Raw genomic sequence first — 18,937 nt, 5'->3', positions numbered from 1 at the left:
AATGTGGTTTTCATTCAGGAAACTCCATTCATTCCAAAATCGAATGTTAAAATCAAACAAAACTTTGAATGACGTTCTACAAGTCTCTGGTGGCAGATCGAATGTTCTGATGAGATGAGATTATCAAGGCTTGAAAGGAAATCTACCAGTGCACACCCAGCTTTACACACGCTGCATATAATTATCCGCTTTTTTCTTCTATGTATGTAAACATGACCCAATACAATGTATTAAGCCACGCCCCCTACATAATTTAGCCATACCCAGTCTGTGCCTCAGCACTAGAAGGGCTCATTCACACAGCTGATTAACCCCCTGCCGTCTGGCTGTTGTAATTAAATGGCCAGACAGCTTACTCCTAACATCAGGTTGGCGTTTATAAATGTCCGTTCCTGCGCAGGCACGCGGCCGGCGACGGTTGTTTTATACAAGCGTTTGGGCGCCTTTAGATCTGCCCGAACGCTTGTATGGTGCGGGGAAGTGTGTGCCCTCCCGCACTTTGCTGCCAGCTATCCCAGGCTCCGCTGTCCCCATGTGGTTCCGGCACGGTGGTTCTCGGTGGCTGGATCAGATGGAGATTAGCACATTTCCACCGGCTGATCTCCCCTCCGATCACTGAATGCGGAAGTGATGTGAATTACATCACTTCCACTTTCAGCCTGTCAAGCTGTAACTGGAAAATCAGCTTCTTTGGAGTCCCTAGGTGACATTAGGGATCTAATAGACCCCTGATGTCTCCATAAAAAGGACCTGTCACTGTACAGTATATGTGCTATCACATAGGGAGCTTGGTAGCCCCCTATGTGATAGAAATAAAGTTAATTTTAAAAAAAAAGAAGCAAGTTTAAAAATGAACCCTTTCACGACTGTTTACCTTTGTAAAGCCGGCTGCCGGTTTACAATAGAACCAATTCTGGGGGCTCAGCTGCCGCCAGATCGCTTCAATAGGTCGGTAAAGTACCTGCCCCCCACGTTTCCCGGGCTCCACTGACCCTCCTGCGGGCCCAGCATGTCGGATGTCAGCGGGAAGCTGGGGAGGAGAGCGGCGAACATCCATTTGCCTTTCTCCTCCTAGAATGGTACCAGAAGTGACGCGTATTGCATCACTTCCGGTCCCTGGGCGGTCATTGCTCAGCTCCTGAAGCCCAGCTATAAGCTATTCAAGTGCAATCTGCACTTCAAAAGCTTATTTAAAGTGTAAAGGTGATACTAGGAGTCTTTTGGATCCCCAATATCACCTTAAAGAGGACCTGTCACCACTAATATGCTATCACATGGGGGGTTGTAAGGTCCCCTATGTGATAGCAATTAAAGTAAAGTAAAAAAAATAAACAAAAGTTTTAAAAAAAATAACAGAATAAAATAAATGTAAATATATATATATTTTTAAAGTCCCCCCGCATTCACGCAAAGGCGTCGGGTGCATCTACGTACGAAAACGCTGATCACGCTACACATGTTGGGTATCGCCATGCACACCAGAGGTTTGGGGCACTAAAATTAACTTAAGTGCATTTTTTACTTAATGTTTGGGTTTGATAAAGAGTTGCGCAAATATCGTGCAACATAACAATTTGCAACTGCCACCATTTTATTCCACAGGGTTTTTGGCTTCCAGAAAATATATAACATTTTGGGGGCTTGAAGTGATTATCAGGTACTATACCATTCACTTCAATGATTTTTACATTTTGGTCCGTTTTGTAGTGCGTTCATCGAGCGTAGGACGCACTACAAAACGGTCAGGTGTGAACCAGCACTTAAATGAGGATTACAAAAAAAAAAAAAAAAGGCCTTGGCAGTGAAAGGGTTAAAAAAACACAATGGCCACAGAATTGCCCACCACCGCACTATTATTTTCTAATGGCACCCCAGTCGCGCCGGGCAGATTGTGCGGTTTCCCATCACGATACCACCTGTGCAATCGCGCACGATTGCGTTTCAAAAAAACGGCGTGGTGCGTGTCACAAAAAGACATACATGTACCTTTTTTCAGCAATTGCAACGCGGCTGTAACTCCATTGAAATCAATGGAGCCACGTGGCGATCACTGTGTGCAATCGCGCGGTCGCCGATATCTGGACCTAGCCTTAACTGTTCTCCTGGTGTAGTAAGGAGAAGTCTCCCAACTGAGCCCCTGGTGAGTGAAATCCAGCAGCCAGCAAACCTCCCCACTCTATCCAGTAGTAAACGTGAAGGTTTTGTCTGTAGACACCTTTTTTCCGTTGGAATACAACTTTTGCCATTTTTATTGACATAATATAACAAATATGAATGAACGTGGCGAACTGCATATGAGGACTCTAATTTGCTGTAAGCGAATGAGTAATGTTCTCGGGTTCATGTCCAAGGACAGGACATTCTCCTTCCTCATACTGCCCATGTTGTACCTTTCACCTGCACATACACAGGCAGCTCTGCCCTTCCAGTAATTACAGACAATGCTGGGGATTATTCGTACGTTCAGAGCGCACACAATAGCAGTTTGTTTTGTTTTCTTTCCCCTCTGTGGCTGTGCGGCGCCTGCTGTCCCTCCCTCTGCTGCTGCCGCCATCCGAGCAGCCTTTTCCCGGGCTAGGACGCGGGTAGAGCGGCGGGCATGGACAGCGCGGGTCGGGCGGGCTCATTGGCTGGCCAACGGCTGCGAGCAGCTTGTGAGGGAACAGTGAGGACAGAGCAGGACTCGGGCTCGCACCGCTCCACTGACACCTGCACGGAAAAGCTCGCCGCAGCCGCTGGACTGTACGCCGCTTTAGCCCTTGGAGAGCAGGCTGTCCGCCCGCCCGCATTACTCTCTGGTCAACTTTCAAAAGTGCAACAGCCGTCTGCTCCCCCGGGCACGTACCATCGAGAGGAGGGGTTCTTATACAGGAACTAGCGGGGCGAATTAGGCGAAAAGCACGGCCTCTATGACACCATCCCGGAGAAGGTTTAGTCCAGGCAGTGGGCAGGTGGCCTAGTTTTGACACCCCGCCCGTGTTTTTTTTTTTAACTCTTCAAAGTGCCGTGTCAGTAATTAGCTCTAGCGGGGTAGGAATAAAGTAAATAACGGTGGCCCCAAATTAAAATAAGAGCGTCTTCATGCACATATACAGAACGGTGTCACCCGGGACGCAGCCCCTGCCATTGGGACACTAAGAACAAGGGACCGGGACCTCAATGCTAGGGCGAGCGGGCGGCAAGAGACCATTCCCGGCGAGGACAAAGGCAACCTTGTTGGGGGCAGAGGGCGAGAGGAAGGGGGAGACACGGGGCGAAGAAGGACTATCGCACTCATGAAGCCAGCATTGCCCGGCTAGTGACCCAGGGGAGCAGTGCGCATGCGTCGAGCTGGACAGCTCCTGAGAGGGAAATTTAAAAACGGTTTGGGAGCAGATAGACATCTCATTACAAAGAAGAGAGCAGTGCCCAGGGAGACAAACAGAGCTGCTCACAAGCTGCATACACCCTGCTCCTCTCACCAAAGGATATACCAGCCTGCTTACCATTCTTAGGTATTCACAAGTATCTTATTCATTAGAAACCACCATTTCATCTCTGCAATCTCCATATATGCCGCTGCATGCAAATAAAATAAATAGGAGCGGCCGCATTTAATGGCCGCATATATGTCATAATATACCTTTCACAGAGAGATTTCAAAAAATCACACATCTATCTATCATCTACTTATGTCTGATTTATCTAAAAAAAAGCTATTGATCATCTATTTATGTCTGACCTTTTTATAATCATGTATTTATCTATCCATTGATCATCTATGTCTGATCTATCTAAAACCATTTATTTATTTATCTATTGATCATATATCTGTGTCTGATCTATCTAAAATCATGTATTTATTTATCTATTGATCATCTATCTAAATCTGATCTATCTAAAATCATGTATTTATTTATCTATTGACCATCCATCTATGTCTGACCTATCTAAAATCATGTATTTATATATCTATGTCTGATCTATCTGATAACATGTATTTATTTATCTATTGATCATATATATCTACCTATGCCTGATCTGCTTGTCTGTCTTTCTGTCATAGAATGACTAAATATCTAACAATCTATTTTTTTGTTGTCACCATTTAAAGGAGATGATAGACAGTGACATCTCAGGAATTATGTCTGGAATTATCAGGACAACAGAACATAACCACCCTCCAAACCAAGATTACAGGTATGTCCCATCATTGTACACATTGACTGAGCATGTAACCGAAGTCTAACAGGGCTGAGCTGCTAATTCAGTATTGTGATTTAAAGAGTTAACAATGAATCACAGTATTTTCAGAAGAAAGATCTTTATTTTATTATGTGATATAAATGTTGATTTTGAGCCCAGGAAAAGTGGCTTTGTGCTGACAGTTGTGCGGAGGTTGCCTAGTTACATGTTCTAAAAGTAATTCTTTCACATACATGTAACATGTGCATATTTAATGTAAAACGTTTGTGATATGAAATGAAACATAATTTGAGAATAAATGGTACACTGTTATTGCAGCAGTGTAAGATTCTGAAATTGTGTTTTTTTTCCCCATTTTGTAATTGACCGTTTTGAGTCACCTGCAGATGCATTCCCCTAATAAACAAACAAACAAACTGGTAAATGAAACAAGCAATCTGATGAGTTTCTGTGCACAAGATGTCGTTGCAATTCAGCAAACACTATACCCAGAACACCACCAAGCTTATTATAGTTCTAGCATGATGATAGGAATGTAGTTGTCACCCCTAAAAAACAGTGTTATTTTAGGATTGAGACAACTTGTATATGATAACATCTGTGAAAAAAAAAAAAAAAAGTAGAATAGTGAAAACACGAGCCTTCAGTGAATACAATGTACGTATAGCAATGCTTGTGATTTGATTTAAACCTGAATTGTTTGATCCATAAGTGTCGATTTAGGACTTCACTTCACTTCGCATTTTCACCTTGAATATGATGACGATGAGTTAGGGAAAGCAGCTTTATAAATAGTCAAAACTTTTGAAATTGATATTTGCCATGAAGCTGGAATATTACTTTGGCCTTTTTTATTTTGGCAAGTAATTCATTGTCTGTCTTGCTTTGCAGTTTTGAACAATATATACTGAAAATTAAAAATCATCTGTAAAAACTCATTTGAATAAAGTGTTCATGCTTTTAAAGTAGAGGGTGGGCAGACCCCAAATTAAGTACATTTGTGATTTTCAAATGTCTTTTGGGACTTATTTTATGGATAACAAGGTTTACATCCATTTGAATTTTGCTAGCATTTCCATTGCAACTGTAAGCCATGTTGTCCGAATGAGCGTTCATGTTGATCGAGCTTTTCATACTAAAAGTTTTGTAAATGAAATTTCTTTTTAACAATATTAGATATAGTTGTATTTCAGTGCCTAGTTATGCTGGACTTTGGTAAGCTGTATGTGGACAAATTATGGAATTCCGGAGTCAGCCTGTTCAATCCAGAAGCTGGCAGGATTTTGTGACAACAGTGACAACAACTAGAGAAAACCTCAAAAGTTAGATGTCAAGTGTAATTTTTTAGGAGCGTTGGCTACCTGCCTCCTGGGATTTGTCTGGTCCTGTTTTATGGCATGATGTGATCATTCATTAGGGCTTGTTCATACCATCTTCAGATCAGATCTGGATGCGTTTCTGCAAACTCAGTCATGTGCATTTTGAATGCATTTATGATGCGATCCAGTGTGTTTTTTCTCTTACTTGAATTTCTAGTGTGTTCTGGTGCATTCCAGACCAGAAAAACTAGTGCATGCAGTACTTTTTTTTACATTACACTATTTCTGGAACTATACGCAGTGGTGTGAACTAGCCTCACTTTTTACAATAAGAATGAATTGGTATGTGTTTTTGGACCAGACAAAAAGCGCCTGATCTGGATCTGTTTTGCACATGGTGTGAATGGGCCCTGAAAGAGTAGACTATATAGTGGACTATAACCATTCTGTTAACCATGCTTATTATAATCATTGATATAAACAAGTGTTTTATGGATAGCTTTAAAACATTGCAATCAAGTAAGGTAATGTAATTGTTTTTTATGTATGATATTATTTTATAAACCCATTCTAATACAGTGCTACCAATAAACTGGGAACAAATAATTTTAAAGCGCGATTACACCTAAATTCTCACTTTAATAACAAGGTCAAATGTGTCAGATGATTTTTGTCATTGGTGGGAGTTCAGTTGTTCTTTCAGAGGATTTTTTTCTTTAAAGTGTTCAGTGTTCTAAAGAAGTTAGTATAATCCTGAAGTCATAGCATTCTGTTATCCTTGTGGAATTAAGTAGCATTTAACTTCCATCCAGAATATATGTAGAAAACTGGATTTGTCTCCTGTCTGGGGACTCCACCAAACAGTAGCGTGTCAGTCCCATAATTCATTTGGTATAGATCTTTACTACCTTGTGAAGAATTCTTTTAGAAAATATTGACACCAATAGTTGGCTTTGCATAAGCCAGGGCAGTTGGGTAGAACTTGGAATTCTGTTAGTGATATCTTGCCACTGCAGTTCCTAAGTGATATAAGAAGTCATCAACATATTGAACTTGCCAACAGCTATGCTACACTATGATATTGGTTTTGGGTGGAGATGACTTTTAAAGTGAGCATATTGTCATTTCACGTACCTATTTGTTTTCATATAGCTAATAATACTATCAGAGCATGTGTTACATATTTGAAGTCTGCAGTTAACTTTGGTTATGTTGGCACTTTCTTGGCACAGCCCATTAGAACTGAGTGTTATGTATCTGGGTGTTTTGAATTCTATGCATGATATGGAAGAAACTGCACAGTACGTAGTTTGTTCTCTGCAAACCTGTACCCGCATTGTACTTCTGCAGTAGTTGTGATTGTTCCTGAGAGAGCGGCGTAAATAATGGCAAGTTTTTTTCATCAGGCCTGACAGAGAAAAGAATAGAGCTGTCACTTTGTATGAGTGCTGTTTACACTTGCCTTGTCACCGTAGCACATAACGGGGCCCGAACATCGCTGCGGGGTTGCTGTGCAGTCCCACATTACATGGCCAGGAGAATGGCTCCCAATTAAAAGAGAGGGACTGTGTGAATTTGCCACTGTGTAGAGATCTCTGGGGGAACATCTCCTGAAGCAGTCAAAGCACATTTAGGGAATGGTTACTCAAGCTTTAAATGATGTCACGGCAGTTTCTGTTAATAAATGCTGTAACAAGCACAACATATCTTGTGTTACATGAAAAGGGATCTGTTCTTTGTCCGGCCTCATAAACTTCAGTAGAAGAATGCACTGTGATGAAATGCTTGTTCATTCCTATTTACTGATTTATTTAGAAGCCAGTTAATCACAATAGGTCTGAATGATAATTAATTTTGCATGTGTGTGCTGGTGTATGAGCGAGCAGAAACAGACCATTTAGCTGTGCATTTGCATTACTAATTGTACAACTGTGAAAGAGAGGACCTGTTTGTATTTTCTGCAATGGGGTTCTCGGCTTTCATCTTTTGCTACTCTTCCTGAGATCATCATTTTCAAGAAGGTGAAAGGGAAAATTGACTTGTCAGGTAAAGAACTTTAAAAAATACTTCTACTTGGGATGGGAAATTTAGCATGGGCAGGATTAAGTGGGTGAAGAAATTCTTAAATAATAATATTAATCTTGGTGGGTACAGTAGTTATACGGAAAGAGAGAGAATGTGAAATGTTATTCTTTAAAAGGTTTATTTTCATGCGTATACATTGTGTCATTACTATACCATTTTGCTGAAAAGGATTTTTGATGCAATTTTTTTTTACCATCACCTTTCATGCCTTGCCATTCTATATTTTAATGATTGTATTTCAGACACACATTTGTTAGGTAGGCCACAGACATACAGATGTTTCCCTTAGAATGACAGGAGGAGAGAAATCTGCTCGTCTTTAATGCTGAACTCTGGGCACAAGAACTTTCATTTAAATGTATTCATCAATAGTCATAAAGGATATAAATCCACTTTTTATGCACCAAATGCCTTTGCAAACCCTAAGATTACCTTATCATCTTTGTTCTGCACTTAGCCTGTGCAGGGAGCAGATTTGTGGAAGGGACCCAACAGGGCTGCCTGCAGGAAACTACAGCAGTGAGTGGATACAAGACCAGCCCCCCTGCACAAGAGGAGAGAGCAGCAGTGACTGGTCTTATTACAGGAAGCTCCTGCACACAGGCAAAGATTCACACTGTTTTACTGCAGAAAACTGGAAAAAATACACAAACACCAAGATGTGCTTTGCATTCCCGCGCGGCCGATCACATTGCACCCGGAGGGGGTGGCTATGGTGCCATTGAGTTCAGTGGACAGCCACGCCCCCTCCCACCCCACAACAAAGTGAGCCGGCCGCAATGCGATCCAGTGCGCTCTGGCCAGAATCGGGCCGGAACGCAATGAAAATGGTGTGAACTAGCCTTAACACACACAATGTGCATTAAAGGGTAAGTTCACTTTTCCCAAGTAATTTGTCACCCCTCTCCCCCCGCCTTACCTTTTGGAGAACGGTCCTTCCCCTCCTCCAGTACGGGTGTACTATCATCTATCATCTCCGTACTGCCATCTAATGCAGCCCTGCGCTATGGATTTTGAACTTTGCTCGCAAATTGCAACTGAGCTGACCAATGAAAAGCGCTTTCTAGCACGGTTAAATACGGTTTTGTTTATCATTATTTTTTGTAGCACAACAAGTATATTGTCATGAGGGACAAGTAGATTGGGCCCCCGCTTTAATCCTTGGACAAATAGTTTTGTTTTTTTAATTTCACATCCCTGAAATTGCTTACATTAAGCATGTTACACTGACATGCATATCTGTTAAACAAATAAAAAGACTTCAGATTCAATTTAAACATCTCCAGTTCTCTATCATAATAATGACTTGAGATAGTAAGAAAATGCTGTAATGTTTAGGGTTCAAGGAACGCATACATTGCACATGACATGCACCTGGTTGCATACCCACTCATGGAAGACATTATTTTATTCCATTATTTTATTCCAGGGGTATGGTGTTTTGCATCAATCTTTGCTTTTGGAAGTTTGATAGATTTAGTGTTTGCTGTAAATAATATATTGGTGGCCATGGGGCAACACACAACAGTTATTTCAACACAAATCAGTCTTTTCAAAGTTTTAAAATGAAGTTCTGAGGAAGTTCAGGTATCACATGTGTCTGCTATTTCCTTTTACCTGAAAACCTTCTTCTTTACAGTCACTCCGTTACAAGGGATTTCATGTCGCTGACATCAGAGATATCCTTTGTCTCCTAGAACAAAGCCCCTACCCACCTGTAGTCACAATAGCAAGTTACAGAGCTTAAGCAGCCAAAAGGTTATAATGTAAGGGCCCATTTACACCAAGGCGGTCCACTGCAGTGCTTTATGTGGTGCGTTAACATACTTTGTGTTAAGACAGTCACATTAATTTAAACTAGCTGCCAAATGCACCACAAAGGATCAAAAATCATACCTACTGCATTTTTGGTAATGTGTTGCACTACAACATGCAAAAGTGCTTTACCGTGCATTGCATTGTACTGTAACAGAGATGTATTGTGAAGATGTGTTGGGGTGCTATTCAAAATACTGCCAAGGTCAATGGGCCCTCCATCTTGTGGTAGCTGACCTAATGCTGGCCATACATATAACGATAAATGGTTGATCTCTCATAGATTTAAATGTTTGAAAAGATCTTTTATCTAAAAACTATTTTTTTATACAAAAAAGATTGATTTGCTCAAATTGGATTTGATTTTCCATCAGGTCCAGTCATTACTTTTCAAAAAACAACAAGCCCATTGTTTAGTGCAATCAACTTCTAGAAGAAGAAATTCTTTTTTCTTTTACATGCATTAGTATTTATCGTCATGTAAGGTATGTTTTGCTGAAAAATCTTCTGTGTACTTCTGTAATCCTGTTTTTATCTTGTTACTGAGGGCTTGCACTTCTCTTTACTTTTAACTCCTACTGAATGAGAGTGTCTCAGGTACCACTCACTTGGTTTTATGGTTAATAAGGTAAAAGTAGAAAATAATGCTGGCCTCAAATGGCTCGAATTTTATCCAATTTCTGCCACAATTTGAGCTGTGGGTGGCTTTGCAAGCACTACTTGTCTCGACAAAAGCCGATTTTAAAAATTAACTGAGCCGAGTGGAAAACTATCAGCGGAACAATAGGTGCCATGGCTGCCTGAATACATTAACCAGCAGTGGAAATTCCTCCAAAAATTGTCCCTTTCTAAGAAAAATGACACCACAAAGCTACTAATTTATGTTCTCTTCTTCTCGTTGGCTCACCACTACACAGGCTATTCCCTCTTCAGTCTATCATGAAAGCTGCTGCCACCGTTTATCGGCTGTTAGCCCTCTCTACCAATGCCTCCACTGGTTCCCACTTGCCCAACAAATAAAATTCAGAATACTAATAGTAACATACAAAATCATCTACAACTCTACCCCCAGCTACATCACCAACCTCATCTCAAAATATCACCCAAACTGTCAAGACCTCCTGTTTTTTAGCCCCCTCCTCTAGTCACCTCCTCCCACACCTCCAGGACTTCTTCAGAGCCTCTTCCATCCTCTGGAACTCCATATCTCAATCGGTTTTACTATCCCCTTCACCTTTAGGGGATCCCTGCAAACTAAACCTTCCAAGGAAGCCTACCCCATCTCCTGATAATAAGTGTACTTGTACTTCATCCATCAGCTAATCCCTCACAATGAATGCCTTTTGTATTGCTTGCCCCTCTTTCAAGATTGTAAGCTCTCATGTGCATGGCCCTCCTAACTCTCCTGTATTGAATTGTATTGTATACGGTCTCAAACTGTTGATGCCATATAACTCCTGTATAATAATATACAATTTTCACCAGGACAGGAACAGAGGAGAAAGTTCCAATATTATACTTAATACTTTTACTAATACAATATACAGTAATACTTGTTCTGATAACAACAGTCCAACAGAAGATTTACCTTACTTTGGAGTGATTTCCTCTCGCTTGCTGTTGTGTCTACAGGAAAATCTAATAAATGGGACACAGATGCCAAAGGAGGTTTTAATCATTCAATACTCTTTCCAAAATGGAAAAAGTCCATAAAATGTCCATCTAAGGCTGCCCTGTCCACAGGGTAACAACGTTGCTGAGCATTTTCATTGACAGACAGCTAGGTCTGTATGTAAATGGGGAGAAACAGATGAAGAGGTATGTTGGTGGTGTGGTTTGCATGGTCTATAAAACTTATGTGGTTTATCCTCAAAGCCAGGGTTGGCAGATTGATGGATTTCTTCTGTGGGTTGTACTGTAGAGCTTGGGGCTTTTTTCTGGTCTGGCCTGGAACAAGATAATTGTTCTGGTCTGGAACGGACTGCTCTGGTGTGAACAGAGGCCAGAAATATCATAGGGATACATTAGGATGCATTTTGGGTCCGGAAGCAATCTTGTCTGGTCTGGAGATGATCTGGACGTGGTGTGAATGGGCCCTAAATGATTTACTGGTCAGCTGGACTTGGTGCAACTCGGTTGCATGCAGCTTCCAATATTTTCTATTTAGGCATGTTTGACTTTTCTACCTTGCTTTGCTGGCTGTGTAAACAGCTTCTGCAGTTGTTATAGGGGCCAATGAACTCTTTCAGATATGTTTGGTCCTGATCCTGCAGTTTTACATTATGTGCATTAGTATGCTGGTGGTACTGTTTTTTAGGCTTCATTCGCATCTGAGCGTGTGCAGTTCAGCACGTTTTTTTGTGCGGACAAAAACGTGCAAATTTTAATGAATGCTAATTTTTCCGCGTTTCACATTTTGGTCCACGCGTACGAGCGTTCAGGTGTGAATGTTTGACATTGGAATACATTGACTTTTGTGTTTCGCACGAAATGCGCAAAAAACCACTCAGGTGTGAACCAGGCTTTAGCTTTCTTCTACATGTGAAGTAGCAATCTTCAAGTCTTGATTGTGGAACACTTTATATTGGTTTCATATAACCATAAATAATATGATTGAAACATTTGTATATTCCATATTTGAACAGATTTCTATCTGTTTCACTTAAAAAAAGATGTATTATGCTTCCAAAACCAAAGTATATACTGTATATCAAAAGAACAGCTTTGAATGAATTTTCTCCGGTGCTGTTACATATTCTGTACCTACTATCATCTTACTGTACCTACTATCATCTTTGTATACCAGTTATCACTGTTCCTTTATTCTTGACAATCAAATGACAATCAAATGTCTTGTAATCTTTCAGCAATGCTTTCTATCAACTGATATGTATTTGTGGCATGTGTCTCCCACCTTTCTGATTATTACCACTGGTTAGGCCATATTCATCAATATCTATTGGGGTATAGAATGGCAGGATGTAAAATCCACTCATATACTAACCATGTCTTTCAGTGTATGTGATCATATTGTGACATCCCCGTGACACTTTAAGTGATTCTGATGTATAGTTTGGGTGCTAAATATCTTGCGTATATTGATGATTCAGATTGGACCACACAGGTGTCAAAGGTTCACAACCTTCCTCCAATGTTGGTCTGCTCATGCTCAAGAGTTGACTAACGGGTTTTTTTAGTGAAAAAAAAAGATTTGCATAGCTTTTCGTCCAGTGAAACTGCATGTATAATTGTGCAAAATAATCAGCTGTTGTGAAAATGGGGCAAACTCCAATGTTCTTAAGGGAATTGAGGAAATACTGCATTATGGCCACTAGATGGAGCTGAGGATCATAGGAAATACATCTGAGTAACAAGTATACAATATAACAATTCTAGAGAACACTGGAAGGAATTAGCAGATACATGTAAACATTACTTATACAGGGATTCCAGAGAAAGCTTGAGGGAATTAGAAAATAAATAATACTGGTTAATTCGCACAGAACAAATGGACATGCATTTCGCGGGACAAATAGCTTTGCATATGTTTTTTATAAATAGACCCCTAAGTGTTTATTCACTTTGCCCCACGGCAGCCTGGACTAAAAACCAGGAAATCCAGCATAGGAGTATTCTGGAGAGGAGAGTACTATTGCAGATTGGGATTTGTGATACGATGTATGTTTTTGAAATCAATAAGACAGAACCACAGATAGAAGAACAAACTAGGAACCTAAAATTACACTCAGGTTCCACATCTGTTTGATAATTAGTTCTTCTGAGAGCTGAAAGAACTTGTTATTGTCTTATAAAATCATCCCAAATTGTTTTAGAAGCCTCTGTGACTCCTTCTACTTAGAATCTTGAAAGAAGTACTCCAAGTTCTTGAGTAAAAAGATAATAATCACATGATTGATGGGAGTAGCATGTTAAAAAAAATCCTGCAACCAACTGCAAGCCTCTACATCCACTAAATGGCCTACTTTTTTGTTGGATATCTGTAGAGAAAACTGGGTCATATACAGGTGAAACTCGAATAATTAGAATATCGTGCAAAAGTAATTGCAGTAAGTGCTGCAAAAGGGGCCCAAACCAAGTACTGAGTACATATGCATGCTTGTACTTTTCAGAGGTCCGATATTGTTCTATGTACAATCCTTGTTTTATTGATTGCATGATATATTTTACTTTTTTGAGGTTGTGGATTTGGGGTTCTTGGGGTTTTCATGAGCTGTAAGCCATAATCATCACAATTATGACAAATCACGGCTTGAATTATCTTGCTTTGCATGTAATGAGTCTATCTCATATATTAGTTTCACCTTTTAAGTTGCATTAGTGAAATAAATGAACTTTGCACGATATTCTAATTATTCGAGTTTCACCTGTATATTAACTGAAAAATATGGACTATGACCCATCAAAACATTGGACAAAATAAACTCCTCCTGTCCTGCTCAAGACTAGAGATGTGCATGGGTTTGGTTTGAATTGAGTTTATCCAAGCCTGTGCAAAATTTTCAGTGACTCTGCCCGATCAGCTGCAGCCGGGGTCCTCTTTGTTATGTGTAGCTTCAGGGCAAGAAATGCCCCAGCCGCAAGGGGATGTGTCTCTGCGCAGGCTTAGGCAAATTCAGGCAAACTCATGTTTCATTAAGCCCATGCACATCTCTACTTCAGATCTGTGAGTATTTCTACTACTTTCTGTTTCTATTAACTCTCCATTCAGCTGCAGAAAATTGCTAGTAATAGATCTCTAACTGTATCTGACTGACTAGCTGTCAACAGAAGGTAAGCTCTCACTTTTAGATGGTAAGCTCTCACGGGCAGGGCCCTCATAACTATCTTGTCTTGAATTGTATTGTAACTGCAATGTCTTTCTTGTATTTTAAAGAGCTGTGCACACTGTTGGCGCTATATAAATCCTGTATGATAATAATAATAATGTAGCTGTGTCTCCTTAAGGTGGCCATACATTGTACATTTTGCATTCGGAAATCATACACGAACAGTCTTTCGAGCAAACGTCAGACAGTTGATGGTACATCACCGATTTTCGTTTTTGATATTGTGATCGAAATTTTTCGATCGGTCTGGTTGTAATACATTTTTCTGACCAAACAAGAATCGATGAATCAGTGGGGTTTTTTTTTTCATGAAATATCTCAGCAAGAACGCATCACATGCGCACAAGGAAATTATTTCCATAGTTAGTCAAAAATTGGTTGGTTAGTAGGGTAACGAACGGTTTCCGAAATCGACATTTGACTATACTTGATGGGGTATTGGAGCTATACTCGAACGAGGGTTGGTGGCAGAAACGAAAATCTACTAGTGTATGGCCACCTTTATCCTCATTGTACTCTAAGTAGTTCAATCCAGTGGGTGAAGCCAGGAGAGTGTTATGTTTGATATGCACATGGACTTATTTAAAAGGTCTATGTTAACAGCACTGAAATGTGAAAAAATGCAGTAGTCCATAGCAGCCAATCGGGATTTCATTTACGGAAGCCAGATGAATAAACTTGTATTATATTCGGCTGGTTACATCAGTTTGTATATTGGTTTATTAATCCAAAAGGTTTTTTTGTAAGGGTTGTTGAAGGCGTAATCAGTCTAAATGTATGTCTGAGCATAGAGGCGGTAGAATCTATTCAACAATACACTATCTTGGCTTTTCCTGATACGTGTCACTTTTCTCTATAGGGAGTATGTATCAAATACAAACAATACAATTCTTATCGTCAGCGGAGCATTACAGAATGACTGAATGGTTAACCAAACCTGCAAGAGAGCTGATATGAGCAGCATATTGGTATAATGAGATTATAGCTGCAGTAGTGAAAAAAAGCTTTATTAAGTAACATTTTGTGATCCTGCGAGCTCTGCAGTGTGTTCTGCCCTGTTCTATGTTAACACAATGTTTGATAGTGCTTCACAGCCCTGGAAGGAGGTTTGCCACATGACAGGAGGTATTCGCACAGGGTTTTGACTCTTCACACCACTCATCCGACCTTTCGATTCAAAATAAGAAAAATCACGAGCTCCCTCTTTCAGGCCAGTAGGCACCAGGCGGGTGGCAGATGGCACGTTTTTGTGCGTTACTTGTCTGCTGTCATTCAGCTAGATTAATGCAGGGTCTGTGGAGAGGGGTAAAGAAGAGGGGGAGGATGATGAAAAAGAGAAACAATTAACCTAAAAACAAAACAATAGAGACACGTGTCAGTCGGCTCTAGCCGTTTGTGGACACAATGGGCAATCATTCAATAACAGAACCAACTGTTGCAAAGCAGCCAGGCCTGCCCAGCTTTCAAATGATGTTGTTTGATCTAGTTTGTTTATGATTCAGCCAATGAGGGAGCAGGAATAAAGGTCAGCTGTGTCCTCTCGCTCCCTCTACAGCCTTTTTATACTGCAAATTGGCAAAGGGATATTATGTTCAGGAACAGAAAACACTTTCCCTGATGACTGATCACAGTGTAAAATGTTCATGACCTGGAGGTGGCAGGAAGAGGTTAAGAGATTTGTCTTACTTCAATACATTACTAGGATAAAGAGTTGTATGTCCTTTTATACAATTCATTTCTGTTCATTTTATGACTTACTTTTGAATTACAGGTATATTGTTGAATGAATGAATGCTTCATAGTAAATAACTGTAAAATTGATCATCTGAGAATACTGTGTGTATGTGTTTTGCTGATTTATAATGAATTGGTATATATTATACACGTGGCAGTGATGTTCAATAATCCACATAAATATCTGCTTGTCAATCATTTTTATTGAAAGTTTTCTGCTAAAAGCGTAGATAAATCTAAAATATAGATTGGAAAGAAACACTGTGTTCCAGGTTTCCTTATATGATACAGTATAATATTGATGCTTCCTCGATACAATTACTATTAACGGAGAATGTGTCAACAGTATATTGAATCTTTTATTAGGCAATTACACAGCATCAGCTTTCCTGGTGGAAGAGAAACGGCGAAATAATACAGATACAGAAAATCATTTATATACAGCACTACCGTTATATAGCTGAAAGAAAATAAAGCAGGAGTTAGGGCACTGCCTGTGTAAATGTGCATAATGTAATATGGAGCTGGGAGAATAGGAAGCCACAAAGCCGGTATCTTGAACTGAAGCTTTGAGATCTGGGTTAAGTAGTCCCCAGGAGTTGATGAGTGAAAAAACTCACCAGTATCCTGAACTAGAATATTCAACATCCATCCATTTCAAGTAAATGGCTACAAAAAGTATACATTTTCATTGTTGTGTTTCATGTTAATAATTTTCCTTTTCTTTACCTTTATTCTAATGCTTGCAGACTTACGGCTTCAGACACTTCACAACTGAGAGAAAATGACCTTCCTAATGACTTGCAGTCCTTGTCATGGCTGACCTCTGTGGATGTGCCCAGGTTACAGCAGATGACCAACAGCCGGATGGAGTACAGCCTTCCATCACAGAACTCAGTCATACAGCAGCCAGGTATAAGGAGTGTCACACTAGTCAAATGAAATCCAGTTGTGTTAATTGATGCCTGTTGTGTGACTTTTTCTCTATTTTGTGTTTTTTTTTTGTACCTAGGTCAGCTGGCCAGCACAGTGCCTGGACAAATGATTCATATACCTGCCAGCTTGCAGCAAAGCATTCTGGGTCTTAATACCATGAGTTCACATGTGTCCAGTGTAAGTAGTAGTATGTTGCCTCTTAGCAAATGTAATGTAAAATGTAATTTGTATGTACAGAATTATTTATACTCTGTTCTACATTAGATGAACCAGTTCAATTTGAATGGACATCTGTCTCCAGGTATTCAATCCCAGCAGCCTTTGTATCAACCCCATGCTCAGCAAATCTATGCACTGTCTCAGGGTTCTCAGCAGGTAAGTTGTTTCACTTGTTTAGGGTTTATAAATGTGTCTGGACTATAATGTTGGAGCTGCCACTGATGCTTTTAAAGATGTATACTCTTTGTCTGTCATCTTCATTCATTGATTCATTATACTATTTAACAGGTATCCTTTGAAGGAATACTGTTCAGTTATAGCCTACAAATTGCAGCCCTTACTTATCTCAGCACAGCTCGGTACAGAAATGTCTTGTCTGTCTAGCTGACATGTGCTTCTTAATACTTTTTGTAGGGGCCCATTCACATATTATGTGTTTTAACAGTTTTTCCATCATTTTTAATAGCGCAAATTCATATCTGTGCAGTGTGTTGGCATGCATTGGGTAAAAGGGTTCATGTCTGTTTTTTTGATGCATCAACGTGCATTAACCCTTTCGCTACCAAAGCCTTTTTTGTGCTTTTTGCACATTTTAGGCCTGAAAATTACTTAAAACACCCAAATATTAGATATTTTCTGAACCTGTAGAATAAAATGGGGGCATTTACACATTTTTATGTCTGATATTAGCACAATATTTTATCAAACCCAAAAATATAGTAAAAAATGCACTCAAATAAATTTTAGTGCCCAAAAACACAATATAATACCCATTTTTTTGTAAAATATAAAAGATGAGATTACGATGATTAAAAAAACCCCTAGTGTCACCTTTCCTCTCCAAATAAGCTATTGGAGCACAGCTCAAGCTCCAATAGCTTATTGCCCTGCTACTGCAGCTTAGCAATGACAGCTAAGGGACTGGAAGTGATGCAATCAGTGTCGCTTCCGCTTCCTTAGAGCGGGGAAGAGTTCGGCAAATGGATGTTTCCCCGTCTTCCTGCCAAAACTCTAGTTGCTGGGCCCGCAGGAGGGGCTGCAGAGCCTGGGAAACAAGGGGGGAGGGGGGCGCATTTCAGTGACCCCTGGAAGTGATCTGGCAGTAGCTCAGCCGCCAGAATCGCTTCCACAGTAAAGCCTACAGTTGGCCTCATAAATGTAAACAGAGATCTATAGACTTTGGGAGTCTGTTTAAAGGGGCCCGCTGCCACAGACATAAGAGATTCGGTGGCAGCGAAAGGGTTAAAGGGCAGATTAAAGTGAATAGCAGGGTATGTCAGTCGCAGCACATGCGGAGGTGTGAAGCCAGCCTTAAAGTGACACTAAACTCAGGAGTTAAACCTTAAAAATACATTCAAGTGCCTTAACTATTAACAAAAATGTATCTTATTTGTGTATCACTCAGTTGTAGATCCTCAAATCATCTCTGAATTGGTGCTGACACTGTCCTTCCTTCTGGAGGGTGGCTACTTTTGTTCCCCATAGTCCCTGTGTGTGTTGTAAAGTAGACACCGCTCCAAGCTTGCTTCCATGATGGACTGCAATCCATGGAGTTTACTAATTTGTATTGAGATTGTAGTCCATCACAGGAGTGAGCTTGGAGCGGTGACTACTTTACAACACACACAGGGACCTTTTGGCTACAAAAGTGAAAATACACTTTAAGGTTTCTACCTTATATACTATCAGTTTACGGAGCTTATTGTATGGATAGCTTTTTATCAATTTACTACATTGCCTGTTTTAACTGTACACATTTTTTCTTTCCTATAGCAGATTGTAATATATATATATATA

General features: G+C 40.2%; 1 protein-coding gene across 1 annotated transcript in view; it reads left to right on the top strand.

The window, feature by feature from the left end:
- The first annotated feature begins 3,013 nt into the window (after positions 1-3,013).
- Positions 3,014-18,937, top strand: part of FOXN4 (forkhead box N4) — a 20,843-nt gene continuing 4,919 nt past the window's right edge. The window contains exons 1-5 of the mRNA XM_018560757.1: positions 3,014-3,494; positions 4,094-4,179; positions 16,735-16,898; positions 16,998-17,098; positions 17,186-17,296. Of these exons, the coding sequence (XP_018416259.1) occupies positions 4,097-4,179; positions 16,735-16,898; positions 16,998-17,098; positions 17,186-17,296 (459 nt within the window). The 5' untranslated portion in view covers positions 3,014-3,494; positions 4,094-4,096. The remainder of the gene's footprint in view (positions 3,495-4,093; positions 4,180-16,734; positions 16,899-16,997; positions 17,099-17,185; positions 17,297-18,937) is intronic.

This window comes from Nanorana parkeri, unplaced genomic scaffold (assembly GCF_000935625.1).
Source record: "Nanorana parkeri isolate BGI_ZX_2015 unplaced genomic scaffold, ASM93562v1 scaffold18, whole genome shotgun sequence".
Taxonomy (NCBI): Eukaryota; Metazoa; Chordata; class Amphibia; order Anura; family Dicroglossidae; genus Nanorana; species Nanorana parkeri.
The sequence above is the reverse complement of the archived record's forward strand: the minus strand, read 5'-3'. Positions and strand labels throughout refer to the sequence as shown.